The 14,792-nt window shown below is 47.4% G+C and overlaps 1 protein-coding gene across 2 annotated transcripts in view; it reads right to left on the bottom strand.

Annotated features, from left to right (window-relative positions):
* Window positions 1-9,641: 9,641 nt before the first annotated feature.
* Window positions 9,642-14,792, bottom strand: part of LOC147669082 (uncharacterized) — an 88,809-nt gene continuing 83,658 nt past the window's right edge. For both annotated transcript variants that reach the window (XM_086948242.1, XM_086948243.1), the window contains exon 4: window positions 9,642-10,755. In XM_086948242.1, coding sequence (XP_086804368.1) covers window positions 10,007-10,755 — 749 coding nt within the window. In that variant the 3' untranslated portion in view covers window positions 9,642-10,006. The remainder of the gene's footprint in view (window positions 10,756-14,792) is intronic.

Here is a 14,792-nt window from a genome sequence, read left to right as displayed (position 1 = left end):
AGGATTCCTTTCATCGACAGCATGTTCTCTTAAAAATCGATAGGTTATTATTATAACCTGCTTATCGCTGCATGTTTAGATGATTTACAGTTTCATTATATGAGATGGGCAGAAAAGCTGGGCAGCGATGATATCCAGATAGAGGAATCCATTGCATTGGCGAATTCCATTTTGATTACAGGCAGATCACGCACACAGCATTAAATGGCTTTATTCGACTTATATTATACGCCTTCAAAAATTTCTAAATGGGGGTCGACTGTGGGTACATCGTGTAGCCGATGCACCACATATGTTCTTTTCTCGTCCTCAGTTATCATCATTTTTGGCTGCAATTCAGACATTTTTGGGACTATTGTTTGGGGCCACAGTCACTCTAACAGGTGAATTAGTCATAGGGGTAACTGTTGATACATTACCGGTTGCGAAAAAAATCTATTATTTATTTGTATGGCAATATTACGGGCATGTATCACCCAAGAATGGATCAATCCAGTTCCCCCTTCTTTCGATACCTGGAGAGCTCGCCTCTTAGCTTCATATAATATAGAAGCGGCTATATATAGAACGAAGGGCCGGAAAAAAAGAGCTCTTGGCATGAAGATCTGGGCACCCGTTCGGCAGTGGATTCAGGGGGGAGTTGGACTGATTATATATGTCCTCTTTGGGGTATTTGAAATTTTGTGTTTGTACTAGCTGTGACCTTCTCTCCCTGTCTGTGTTTTTTGTCATTGATTAGGAAAAAATTATTACTATGTTATGATTATTTTTTCATCTTTGAGTAACGCCGTATGATATTTGCGTTTGTGTGCGATGTATTGTCTTTCTTTTCTATGCCTCATGTTGTAATATGTATTCTGTTTTGCTTGCATAAAAAGGGGAATAAAAAAAAAAAATAAAAAAAAAGAAAAAAAAAAAAGAATGTGCATTTGTGATCACTCCAAGGGCAAGACAGCCAGCGGCTGAGGTGGGTTGGTCCCTGGTCCACGCTGTATGCGGTCATGGATGGAAGCAGAGTGTAAATGGCATTCGTACCGACCAATAGCTGTAAAGGGCTGACCCAAAGCCCCTCTATACAAGTATACGCATATGTATTAATATATACATAGGATCATATTCATTTCTTAATTAATGTATTTTTATTACAAGATACTTGCAGACAACTAAGCCTGTTATGCCTTTCAAAGATCTTCTAGCAAAAATCATTGCAGTGTAAATTGTCTAGCACTACAGTTTGCCAAAGCGGGCAATCACCACCTACATCTTTACCTACAAAGGATAACCTGTGAGAATTTAGAAAATATTGGTCTGCAGGACACAACAAGATGCAAAAGCAATGAAATCCTAAAGGCCCAATATATGTTTCATACTGAATACATCATACCTACTGCCCTTGTCGTATGCTTTCATAATAAATAGATGATCTGAAATAACTGACCAGCTCAGGGCCGCTCTATTCAGCATACGCTTTCCCACACGGCAACAAATCAATGGAGATTACAGGAGGCAAGCAAAATACTAGGGGGCGATCCACAAACTGCATTTGTGGTAGATTAGTACTAATAACATAGTACAAATTGGCTTTCACAAACCTACGTGTGGGGGTCTCCGCCTCCACCTACCCTGTCTTTTCTGTGCAGCGATCTCTGCTGGACATGGGAGATGGCCGCACACTAATGTCTATGTTATAGCCGTAAATGTGGATCAGGCTGTAGGAGTGGATAGAAAAGAGGATATACCTCAACAACACCACTGACTTGCTAGGATTGTCTGAAATTTGGATGGTGACTGCAAGCCACAAGCAATAAAAAAAACATAGCATCAAAATCATTCAAAATATTAGAAGACAGGGCAGCTAGAAGACAGGGCAGCCTTTCTAGAAGACAGGGCAGCTAGAAGACAGGGCAGCCCTAGCAAAACGCTCACATGCCTGGGTCATACTAAACAGCTATAAATCCTTGAGACCCCAGCAGTACCTAGGTGAACTTCAAAATCCTAGGACAAAAAGCTCTTTTCTGTGTTGCTGCTTGTGCAGTTTCCAGTTGCAACTGCATAACTGACCCTGGGTGAGGTCAGAAGGAGACGCGACCTGCCGGCTCTGTGACCTCGCAGCTAAAAACCTGGTCCACACCATCTGCCTCTCCAAGACCACCCTGGACATATGACGCAAACGACTCCGCCCGTACTGGAACCAGCAAGGGGTGCGCACCTGCAGCGAAGCCATGCCAACCTGCTTGAACTCACCAGACCACAGAGCAGTTGCAAGAACTGTTAAGGACATTGAAGTCGAAGCGATGGATCTTTAAAGGGCAGCTGGTGCATAAATACCCCGGGCACCATACAACGCTCCGCTGCAGCAACTGACCCTCAGCCTTATCATGGAAACGGCAGACTCTATCCTAATTGGGGCCAGTGCTAGCGAATGCCCTGACTCTAAACTGCCCTCCCTCACTTGCACTTTGGGAAGCTGCTGTTTTCATGATGCACAAAATCCTTTTTATTTCAGCTTTCTGCACACTATTCTCCCAAGGAAAGAGGTGATCTTTTCAATGATTTGCAGGTGGAATGAGCATGAAGAGATCAGAGAGAGGAGGCGAGAGGTCATTATCAATCTTTAATCCGTGACTTTGTTCACGGTGACCTGGGAAGGAGACCACACCTCACTCTGAAGAAGGCCAATAGGAGTCCAGCTAACGATCGAAACGTCCATCAATGACTAGAGTTGTTTGATTAACCATCATGCAGTTAAAGATGTTGGTTATTGACGGATAAATAACTTTCCTTTACCACTTGACAGGACACATTGCATGCGTGGAGAAGCTTTGGGCAAATTTATGGTCGAATTGTTTTGCCCTTGCGTCACGCATGGTGTCGCTAGGGTATGGCAATCCATAATGATCAGATTTACCAAGCCACACAAAGCCCCCTTGCTTGCCCCTACGCAGCTTGGTAAATCGAGAGCAACACAAGGCAGTGCAAGTCACTGCCGCGCATGACTCTTTGCAGGAACGGTGTTACAGGGGTCGAGCGCTGGTGGACGCGGTTCTTCCAACGCATCCATCCATGGATTTTGGCGCATTCAAGGACTGGTAAACCTCAGAATGCGTCAACATTGCACGCCTTCCCGATGGAGGGAAGAAGAGGAACAATATCTTTATTTCTCCTTTTTGTTTCCACTTTGCATTTGACGGCACGCTTCCAAAGAGGAAAACGCCTCTCAGCGTTGTTTTTGTGCAAGAAGCTATCCCTTTCTTCGCAAAAACAATCCTGCCGGCAAACAAAGACATCCAAGCACCAGGATGCGAGGGTGCCTGCATTGGCGCTACGCATCACACGCCCGTGCACGGACAGAGCAGGGATGCACATATCTTGATATATATGGCGCATTCCTGCACTCTCCATTCCGCGCAGCCCACCAGGTTGTTTCACTGCGTTGCGCTGCTTCCAAGTTTGATAGATTTGGGCCTCAGTGTTTGCAGAGATTCAGAGGACCTTTGTTGAGGGGTGGGGGGGGGGCAGGGTATCGATGCACATCATTGAGGTTTCACTCCATACCCCCTTTTGTAACATGTAACTTAGACAGATGTTGATCTCATAGGGTACAATTTCTATGTCATACTTTGAATTTATTCTCTGTACCGTCTCCTGGAGTGGGACGTGACTGCTCACTATCGCCTCTTTCAGAGACAAGTTTACAAAATCAATAGTTCTGGTATCCAAATGGAATAATCTAAAGCTCGGAAACACAGTAAATATCAGTAACAACAATAAATGCAGCCCAGGAACGACACATTACACAGGACACAAAGGAAAGATCGCCCCATAACGTTGTGGCTTTCTACAGCTACTGAAGGTAGACGGATGAGATGTACCCTTTCTTTAAAAGAAGAGAATGCAGGACTGCCTCTTCCACGCACAGTCCTGGATCGATCTACCAGAACAAGCTACTTACCTTCGGGAATGCTCTTTCCGATGGATAATCTATATAACCACAGAATCGTCACCTTAGAATATTCCCCAGGTGCTAAACTGGATGCGGACACCTTTCTTCAGCAGGGCTCTCGTGTGCCGCTAGGGGGCGCTGTGCAGCTCCCCGTCAGCTTTTCAGTCCCTGAAAGTGACGGCACTGAGCCACATAAGTGAGCCGCCCATGCTCTCAGACGTAAGTTTCTTATTGTTCCATCTCCATGCCTTCAGACGCCTAAGACTAACCTGGGACCTTTTTATATGTTAAAAAGAGGCTACTCCACAGAACGAAGGTGTGGAGGGTTGCGCTGAATCAGCATTGAGAGCATTCACCAGTATGAGCATTACCATAGGTAAGTAACTTGTTCTTCAGATGGATACTTCTAACCGCAAATTCCTCACCTGGCCGCAGATCTTGTTGGAGTGCACTGTCCCCCTTGGGGCAGCCTTCACTTTCTTTGCCTGGACAACACACGAAAAGCTGATCATACCTCCTGGGTATGATCAAAGTTCATAGTCTTTTTGGGGTCCACCCAGTGGAGCCTTCCCTTCTCTTTTGAGGGGTGGGGAGGAGCAAAGGACGCAGGTCGAGGGATGCACGCCTAATATCTAAAGGAATAATGACTTTTGGCAAAACCTCCAACAGAGCCATAAACAGCAACTTGTCAAGGAGACTGAGGTGCCTGGCGGTGGCACTGGAAGCCTCTGCAATACACTTACTCAATGAGGGACATATTCTCCATGAGCACAGCAGTCATTAAGGTCAGGAGACGCAGCACAACGTACACATAAGAAATGTCAAGACCAAGTTAGGGTCCCACTGTGGCACCACAAACGGCTAGGGCGGGAACATGTGTGTCAAACTGTTAATAAACCTCTTTCCAGCCTGTGGTTTATCCACAGAGAAGTCAAAAGGGCAGATAAATTACCTTTAGTAACGCCCAATGCAAAGTCCTGCCCAGTCAAAGATAGACAAAAGACGTCTGCCATCTTTGCTTGTTAGAGATCAGTCTTACAAGCACCACACAATGCCTGAAATGTGTCTGCACATAAATGAAGTGTGTGGAAGGGTGCTTGGTGGCAAAGATGAGATCCACCACTTCAGGCGGCAGATCAAATGAGTCAGTCGCTGCCACTCAATATCACACCCAACATGCATGAACTCACACCCAAAAATAAATAAACTCACACCCAACAATGCATGAACTCACACCCAACATGCATGAACTCACACCCAACATGCATGAACTCACACCCAACATGCATGAACTCACACCCAACATGAATCAATCAACCAATGCATTTATAGAGCGCGCTACTTACCCGTGAGTGTCTCAAGGCGCTGGGGGGGGGGGGGGGGGGGGGGGGGGAGCTTGAAGGTGATCCTCTTGTTGACCGGAAGCCAGAGCAGGTCTTTCAGATGGGGTGTGATGTGGCTATGTCGAGGATCAGGCGTGCCAAGGCGTTCTGTATGCGTTGCAGTTGTTTCAGTAGTTTGGCCGGGACTCCAGCTCAGCGGGGGTTTCCGTAGTCCAACCTGCTGCTGACGAGGGTCTGAGTGACCATTTTTCTTGTGTCTGTGGGGATCCACCTGTAGATCTTTCGGAGCATGCATAGGGTTGTGAAGCAGGAGGATGATATGGCGTTGACTTGCTTGGTCATGGAGAGAGTTGAGTCGAGGATGAATCCCAGGTTGCATGCATTGTTGGTGGGTGTCGGGCCCAGGCTGAGGTGGTGGAGCGGAGGATAAGGACCTCCATCTTGTCCGAGTTCAGTTTCAGGCGGCTGTCCTTCATCCATCTGTGATGGCTGTCATTGCTTGGTGTAGGGTGGGTTTGGCGGTGCCAGGGTCTTTGGTGAGGGAGAGGATCAGCTGTGTGTTGTCAGGGTGTGTTGAGGTTATGCAGTCTGGCGACGCGGGCGAGCGGGGTCATGTAGATGTTGAACAGGGTCGGGCTGAGGGATGATCCTTGGGGTACGCTGCAGATCTTGGAGGCTTTGGATCGGAAGGGGGGGGGGGGAGTCGGACGCCCTGTGTTTTGTCTGAGAGAAAGGAGGAGGTCCAGTCCAGTGCTCTGCCGCGAATTCCTGCGTCGTGGAGGCGAGTTCGTAGGGTGTGGTGGCAGACCATGTGGAAAGCGGCTGAGAGGTCCAGGAGGATGAGGGCCACGGCATTGTCCAGCAGGGCCCAGATGTCATGGGTGGCGGTGATGAGGGCCGTTTCGGTGCTGTAGTTGTTGCGGAACCCAGACTGGGAAGGGTTCAGGGTGTTGTTCTCCTCGAGGTAGTGGGTCAGCTATTTGTTACCTGTCTTCTCGATGACCTTCGCTGGTAACAGATGGGCGAGAAATTCTTGAGGTCCCAAGGGTCTGCCTTGGGTTTCGGCGTGCTTCCAGCTCTCTGGGAAGGACCTAGTCTCAAAGGAGAGGTTGATGGCCTTGTGGAGGTGGGGTGCGATGGTGGCACTGGCCTTGTTGAAGATGTGGTAAGGGTACGGGTCTGAAGGGGAGCCGGAGTGGATGGTGCTCAGGATTTTGATAGTGTCGTCGTCGTTGTTGTTGGTCCAGGTGAGCAGGGGGTTGCTGTGGGTGGTGTTCGAGGTGTTGTTGTTGGGTGTCCTGGTGGTCTGGTTGTCGAAGCTGGCATGGATGTCAGTGATCTTGCGATGCAGGAAGGTGGCCAGGGAGTTGCACAGGTCTTGCGATGGTTGGATGTTGTAGGTGTTGGAGATGGGGTTGGAGAGATCTTTCACAATGTTGAAGAGCTCTTTGCTGTTGTGTGTGTTGTTGTCCAGGTGGTCCTTGAAAGAGGTCCTTTTGGCGGCTCTGATGAAGTTGTGTTGTTGTCCCATGGCATTCCTGAGGGCTGCTAGGTTCTCCGGTGTCTGTTTGTGGCGCCATTTATTCTCCAATTTCCGCCAGTGTTGCTTGGAGGTCAGCGGTGAAACAGCAGGCGTTCCTGTTGGTGCGTCTGCTGGAGGGGTTCTTGACCGGGGTGAGGGTGTTGGCGCAGCCCTCGATCCAGCGTCTGAGATTTCTGGTGGCGGCACAGGGTTGGTGGGTTTGGCACGTGGACTCCAGGTGAGGGTGATGGTTAGCAGGTCTTTGGTGACTTTGCTCCAGCAGCGGAAGGGGATCTGTTAGGTGGGATGGTGTGTGGTAGGTTTCCAGGATGTGAAGTGGATGCATGGGTGGTCAGTCCAGTGGAGTTCGGTGGTGTGGCTGAAGGATATGTGGGAGCTTGCGGAGAAGATGGGGTCCAGCGTGTGGACGCCCGAAGGGGTGGGTGTTGTCACAAGCTGTTTGAGTCCAAGGTTGGCGAGGTTGTCGATCAGGGTGGAGGAGTTGGTGTCGTTGTTCTCGAAGTGGAAGTTCAGGTCTTCTAGGAGGACGTAATCTGTTGATATGAGGGCGTGCGTGCTGATGAAGTCGGCATTGGAGTCGCTGAACTGTGGTCAGTGGTCCGGGGGGTCTGTAGATCAAGGCTCTTCTGAGGGTGGTGTTGGGTGTCGGTGTGGATCTGGAAGTGCAGGTGTTCGGCGGTGTTGTCGAAGTTGGTGGAGAACTTGAGGGTGGACTTGTGGATGATGGCGATTCCTCCTCCAACTACATTGGTACGGTCTCTGCAGGTGATCTTGTAGCCCTCCGTGATGGCTATGGCGATATCGGGTGCTGAGGTGTCATTCAGCCAGGTCTCTGTCAGGAAGGCGACGTCCAGGGAGGACGTGTCGAGCAGGTCCCAGAGTTCAATGGCGTGTTTGCGTGCGGAGCAGGTGTTCAGGAGTATGCAGCGGAGGTGGTTGAGTTTGGTCCTGGTTGGCGGCTTGGCGGCTCTTGGGCTGGTGAAGCTGCAGTTCCGTCAGGAGAAGGGTTCTCGGGTGCGCTTGGGGGCGGCTTGGAAGCAGGTGTGGGCTCGTCCGGTGTTGAGTGCGCGGAGGGTGCTGGCATCATAGCGGAGTCGGGCGTCGAGGTGTTTGTGGGGGTCAGGGGTTCTTGCGCTGGGTGCGGTCCAGGCGTGGACGGGCACAGATGGGCTTGCCTTAGGGGTACCAGCGGCCGCCATAAGAAGCAGAGGTGGGAGGGGGGAGCAGATGAATGGGAGCGGGGGGCAGGGACACAGAGGACGCAGTGGCGGGAAGCGGGACTGGCGAGGGAACAGAAGGCAAAACGGGCACAACAGGGAAAAGAGGAGAAAACAAGCACAATAAAACAATGCTAACAGGCAAAGAGCACAAAAGCGAGCACAATACAAACAATGCTAATCAGGCAGAGAGCACAAAAATGAGCACAATAAAACAATGCTAATCAGGCAGAGAGCACAAAATCAAGCACAATAAAAACGGCAAAAGCAAACCTAAGGCCTACCACTGGCCACCAGGGATGAGGCTCAGGGGGTAGCCTGCGGGTGGAGGCGGGCCTCGAACACCCTCCGAAGCAACTGGGCTCAAGACACTGGCGCAGTCAGGTGGAGCTGCACGGCGTGGGGAGCGAGCTGCCTGCAAACAGGGAAAGGGTGCAAACAGGGCAAGGGTGCATGAACTCACACCCCACACCCCACAATGCATGAACTCACACGCAGCATGCACGAACACACACACAACATGCATGAACTCACACCCAACAATGCATGAACTCACACCCAACAATGCATGAACTCACACACAACATGCATGAACTCACACACATGTATGAACTCACACCCCACAATGAATGACTCACACCCAGCAATGCATGACCTCAGACCCACAATGCATGAACTCACACCTAACAATCCATTACCTCTCACCCAACAATGCATACACTCACACCCAACATGCATGAACTCACACCCAACAATGCTTTAATTCACACCTAACAATCCATTACCTCTCACCCAACAATGAATGAACTCACACCCAACAATGCATGAACTCACACCCAACAATGTGTTAACTTACAGTCAGCAATTGATGAATTCTCATCCAGCAATATATGAACTTACACCCAACAAAGGATGAACTCATACCTAACAATGCATGAACACACATTCAACATTGCATTACCTCACACACAACAATGCTTTGACGCACACCCAACAAGAGGAGAAGTGCTGTGCAGCAGCCAGTGCGGCTGACTCCGGACTGCAGGGCTCGTGGTTTGATCGCCGGTGGCAGCTCAGCTCAGCATCATGTGACTCAGGGCAATAGCCAACTTAAACTCCCTGACGACCACCAGCGCCTTGAAACCCTTGAGGGGTGATTTGTTCACGCTTTACAAATAGGAATTATTATTATACAACAATGCATGAGCTCACAGCCAACAATGCATGAACTTACACCCAACAATGCGTGAACTCATACACAACATGCATGAACTCACACCCAACATGCATGAACTCACACCCAACAATGCATGAACTGACACCCAACAATGCATGAAATCACAGCCAACAATGCATGAACTCACAGCCAACAATGCATGAACTCACAGCCAACAATGCATGAACTCACAGCCAACAATGCGTCACCTCAAACGAACCATGCATGACCTCTCATCCAACAATGCACTAACTCTCATCCAACAATGAATGAACTCACACCCAACAATGTATTAACTTTAACCCAACAATACATTAAAGCATTGCACATCACTGGCACCAATTGGTAAAGTCACAGTCCAGTAAACACAAACAGCTGTGGGGTTTTCTTAACACTATTTTTATACCAATCACATTCCCCGTTGGCGCTGGGAAATCCCTTCTGGTTAAAGATGAACAGTTTAGTTTTGGTGATAGTTTTGGTCTGTGTTTACAAACAGTTTAATGGGTACGCTACATTCTACCTTCTTTTTGTTTACAGCTCACAGGATAGTAGTGGATTCTGTACAGCAGGAATGGTGCACTCCTGGTTTTCTTTGCATCTTTATTTTATAGATATATGAATTGCTTCGTAGGTCTTATAAAATCCTCCCACATGTGCAGAACGAACCAACATGAAACTGGTGCAGCACTTTCATGTTTTTCAGAACCTCCCTTCTGGTTTCTAAGCTTTGATTCGTATTTTCTATTCGTCCAGCGTTATGACAACTTGAGGTCTATTTTCCATCTTCTGTTGACGTTGGCCATTTCTTTCCTTGGTGACTATCAGTCCTGAGTGTATTTTCATGTGTTTTGTAAGGTTAGATGAGTCACTAAAACCCTTGCCACATCCTTGACAGACATATGGTTTCTGCCCAGTGTGAATTCGTATGTGCTTCTTCAGGGACGAAGAGTCAGTGAAACCTTTCCCACATTCAGTACATGCATATGGTTTTTCACCTGTATGCGTCCGCTTGTGTATAGTCAGGTGTGACGACTGGGTGAAACTCTTTCCACATGTATCGCAGGCATAAGGCTTCCCTACTGTGTGCATTCGCTGATGTTTATTCATGGCCACACGGTCACTAAAGGGCTTTCCGCATTTAGCACAGAAGAAGTGCTTCTCTCCAGAGTGTATTCTCTCGTGTGTCATGAGCTTTATTAATTGGCTGAATATCTTTCCACAAGCCACACACTTATAAGACACCTTTTTTCCTGTGCTTGTTGTGTTCTCTGTGTTCGAGCTTATTGATTTGTTGACGTCTGTTTCATAATCACTTAGCTCATACAGTATGTTCTGTTCCCGCCTTCTTGGCTTCATTTGCGATCCGATCAGTATATGGTTGCGTTTTTCGAATTCTGAACCTTCAAACATGCTATCGGTGTCTTTTCCAGATAACGATGACTGCAACTCTGTAGTAAATGTATCACAATTTCTTTCTTGATATTTTGCCCCTGTAAAGATCAAACAGAATATGCACATTATCCAGATGTAATATAGTGACAAGAGGCAACACTGAAACAAATATTGCTCTCACAAGAGACCACACTCACAATAACACTCTCTTTAACACAATCTCAGCACACCAACACAGCAGCTCAGTACTCCCTCATAACTAGCGTAGGATTGAAGTTCCTTGCCGCTTTAACTTCATACGTGTCTGCCTATTTCTGTCAGAAGCAGAGTGTTTTCTTGTGCTAGAGACTCAGGGTTCAATTCCTCTAGTAAGTGGCATTCATAATTGTTTATTTTGCTCATAGCAGAGTACTTGCCTCAGTAGGATGTGTGGATGTAGTGGTACTTGTGGAGTGTGTCCAAGCCCAGGGCCCCAGGGCCAGAGGGCTGGAGGGGAGGGGGGTCACGTGAAGTGATCCTCCTTTCAGCATCGGAAGCTACTATCCAATATAGGAAGCAAACATCCCATATAGGAAGATACCATCCCATATAGGGAGCTACCATCCCATAAAGGGAGATACCATCCCACATAGGGAGCTACCATCCCACATAGAAAGCAACCTTCCCATATAGGAAGCTACCATCCCATATAGGAAGCAACCATCCCATATAGGAAGCTACCATCCAATGTAGGAAGCTACCATCCCACATAGAAATCAACCTTCCCATATAGGAAGCTACCATCCCATATAGGAAGGTACCATCCCATATAGGAAGCAAACATCCCATATAGGAAGATACCATCCCATATAGGGAGCTACCATCCCACATAGGGAGCTACCATCCCACATAGAAAGCAACCTTCCCATATAGGAAGCTACCATCCCATATAGGAAGCAACCATCCCATATAGGAAGCTACCATCCAATGTAGGAAGCTACCATCCCATTTAGGTAGCTACCATCCCATTTAGGTAGCTACCATCCCATATAGGAAGCTACCATCCCATATAGGAAGCTACCATCCTATGTAGGAAGCTACCATCCCATATAGGAAGCTACCATCCAATGTAGGAAGCTACCATCCCATATAGGAAACTACCATCCCATATAGGAAGCTACCATCCCATACAGAAAGCTACCATCCCATATAGGAAGCTACCATTCCATATAGGAAGCTACCATCCCATATAGAAAGCTACCATCCCATATAGGAAGCTACCATTCCATATAGGAAGCAACCATCCCATATAATAAGCTACCATCCCATATAGGAAGCTACCATTCCATATAGGAAGCTACCATTCCATATAGGAAGCTACCATTCCATATAGGAATCTACCATCCTCCTGCCCAGACCATCCGGTAGCCGGCAGCTGGTGGCAGCTGAGTGATAGTTGTGGGATACAAGCCTTTTAATCTGCACCACTGGATTGATAAGGGGGGGCTTCTGGGCCTTTCTGCAAATCTCAACAGTCTTTCACAACAGCTACTGCTCCCTCAAAACTATATCTCTCCTCCTCCCCCTTGTTAGGAATCTTTGTGTACATGAATCACTTGACCAGTCTTCTTTGTTATTAGCTTAAATACCATAACAGACACAAATACCAACATGCAAAAAGTACCACAACAATTACAAGTATAGAAAATCGAGTATATTATCTAAAAACAAATTCTATCCAAGATATTCTAGTTACATTAGCTTTAGAGTACACTTCTGCTCCTGTGGAGCCATACTAGCAGCCCCCCAAGTATACCACTAATAAGCAGCCGATTGGAGAGTACACCGGAAGAGATTCAGACCTGGTATGCAAGCCTGTGGGATCCTGTAACTGGCGAGGACTCGACGGGGCCTGCAGCCCCTTCCTACAAGCGATGTAGGAACCTAAAATCAAGGGCAGTGTCTCTGCCTCTCAATCTGACCTCTCAGTAGCGTTCTCGCCCTGTGGTATAACAAAAACTGATGGGGCCCCCACAAAATGTGAAGAGGGTCCCTGGGTCTTCCATGTCTCACAGCTACTCATGGGTCTAGGCCTGAATGGGGTCCCCTCTAAAGGTTGAATGGTCAGCCCCCCACACCGCAGGGGTTCGCGTTACGCCCTGGCCCCCCACCAACCCCTAGGTGTGCTCCATTTGGACATGCAATGCACCAGGTCTGAGCAGGTCTGAACATGATCCAGTGCAAAGAGCTTCTTGCTGGTACGACGGCACAAATCCAACAGTTTCCTCATGAACATGGTATGCACATGCCAAAGAAGTGCGTGTGATGCTGTGGAGGGTTCTCAGGTGCCGTTCCTTAATCGCCTCTGTAGCCTGAGCATTAATGAGTGTGAGAACAGACCACAGTTTGAACCAACCCATACCTTTAAAGTCTCTACAATGGAGAATCATTGCTTTTGGTCGTCTCCACAAGAGAAACAACTCGATGAGATACTAAGAAAAATACTTGTTTGGGGATTCCTGCGCGGTCACATCCGGTACAAACTAAGGAGAGACGAATCTAACATTTTCTGAGGTGATAGCCACTTCCGATCTGTGAAAATCATCGCGAGCTACTGAGCAACTTGCGTATTGTTACCCAACTCCCCCACGCAAGGATACATTTGCCAGTTCCAAAGCACGGAAAAACTCATGCCAATGGCTAAGAACATTACTTACATAAAGAGGAACCGTTGGTTTCCTACACCAATGCCGATTAAATTAATATACCGGTCATTGCATCGAAGTTTCTAAAAAACGGAGACGTGAGTATGTCAGTTTTTAAACCAGTTAGACCAACTAAATCGCCAAGCGCTTAGAGACAAGACATAGGGCCATATGTATCAACACATTTTCCCATAGACACAGAATGGGTAGAACCCTTTGATACATACGGCCCAGAGACAGGGAAGCCATTATTCAGTACCTGTCCAAAAGTATGTTTCGTACTATGTACAATGTGGTTAATCTCGGGACGGAAGATTAACGCTTCCTTTGCCCGTGTCCTTGGTCTCCCTTTTTATGCCTCGTGTGGACAATTGTGAGCATACTCTTGGACATAGCGTGGGTGTAGGAAACCAACGATTCCTCTTTGGAACTGGCAAATGTATAGGCCCTTTTCCAGGTGGCACTTTTTCTCTGTATAGGCCACTTATACAATACCTTATTTTTCAGGTTTTATCGCACTCTCTGGTCTTAGAAGCCTGTGGGCCCTTCATCCCTCAACTCAGCCCTCCGTGTAGGGCTGTTCACTGGTAATTATTGGGAGTTTCATCACCCATTGCTTCATTAGGTGTATTTTCGTTAGTTTATTGTGCTTTAATTTACGCTAGGTGCCCCACTCCCCCTCAACACGTCCTAGCCCTGAGGAAGTCCCCATGGTAAGGTGGAATTCAGCCTACGCTGCTCGGAGGTCGAAACGTCGACTTTTGTATTTCTTGCCAAACCCATGAACAACAGATCATTGTGACTGTGTTTTACTATATGGGCATGGTTAACAACTGTCTAAGTTTTTATGTGGCCTAATGATATGTCTATGGGATGTCAACTGTTCATGTTGTGACTACACCAAACCCTTTGAACTATCTACACTACTTCAATCCTCACAAAACCATTTACCTTCCCCACTACCCTAACCTCCCCCTCTCTTCCGGGCACAACGTTCATGTGGAATGAAAAGTTTTTTCATATATTTGCTTTGATGAGGATATGAATAAATAACATCTCTCACAAATTTAATGTATAATTTCCTTTTGTACAGCACAAAGAATCGTATTTGTTCTTTTACGAGTGTGCACTGGGACCACTTTTCCCTGCAACATCGAATACCCAGGTCCCAGTACTTTCGGGCCAACCCTTTATGTAATGAAGACTTACTGACAGCGGACAAGACGTCATTTCATCCAGACAAGAGAAAATAGAAAGCTTGCATGTCACAGGTTCCCTGGCACAAATTGTTCGCAAAATGGCTTCGATTTAGTTGGCCAAGTTGATTGGGTCCTCGGGGATCAATAAAGGTTTTTTTTGCATAGGTATTTAAATGTATAGTAATGCTAGGAGGACGTGTATGGACGAGGTTGTTTAGCTGATAGTGGTTCAATAATAGAGCTGTGCTGCAT

This window comes from Lissotriton vulgaris, unplaced genomic scaffold, assembly GCF_964263255.1.
Source record: "Lissotriton vulgaris unplaced genomic scaffold, aLisVul1.2 SCAFFOLD_227, whole genome shotgun sequence".
NCBI classification, from domain to species: domain Eukaryota; kingdom Metazoa; phylum Chordata; class Amphibia; order Caudata; family Salamandridae; genus Lissotriton; species Lissotriton vulgaris.
Note: the sequence above shows the minus strand (reverse complement) of the source record. Positions and strands in the feature narration are given on the sequence as shown.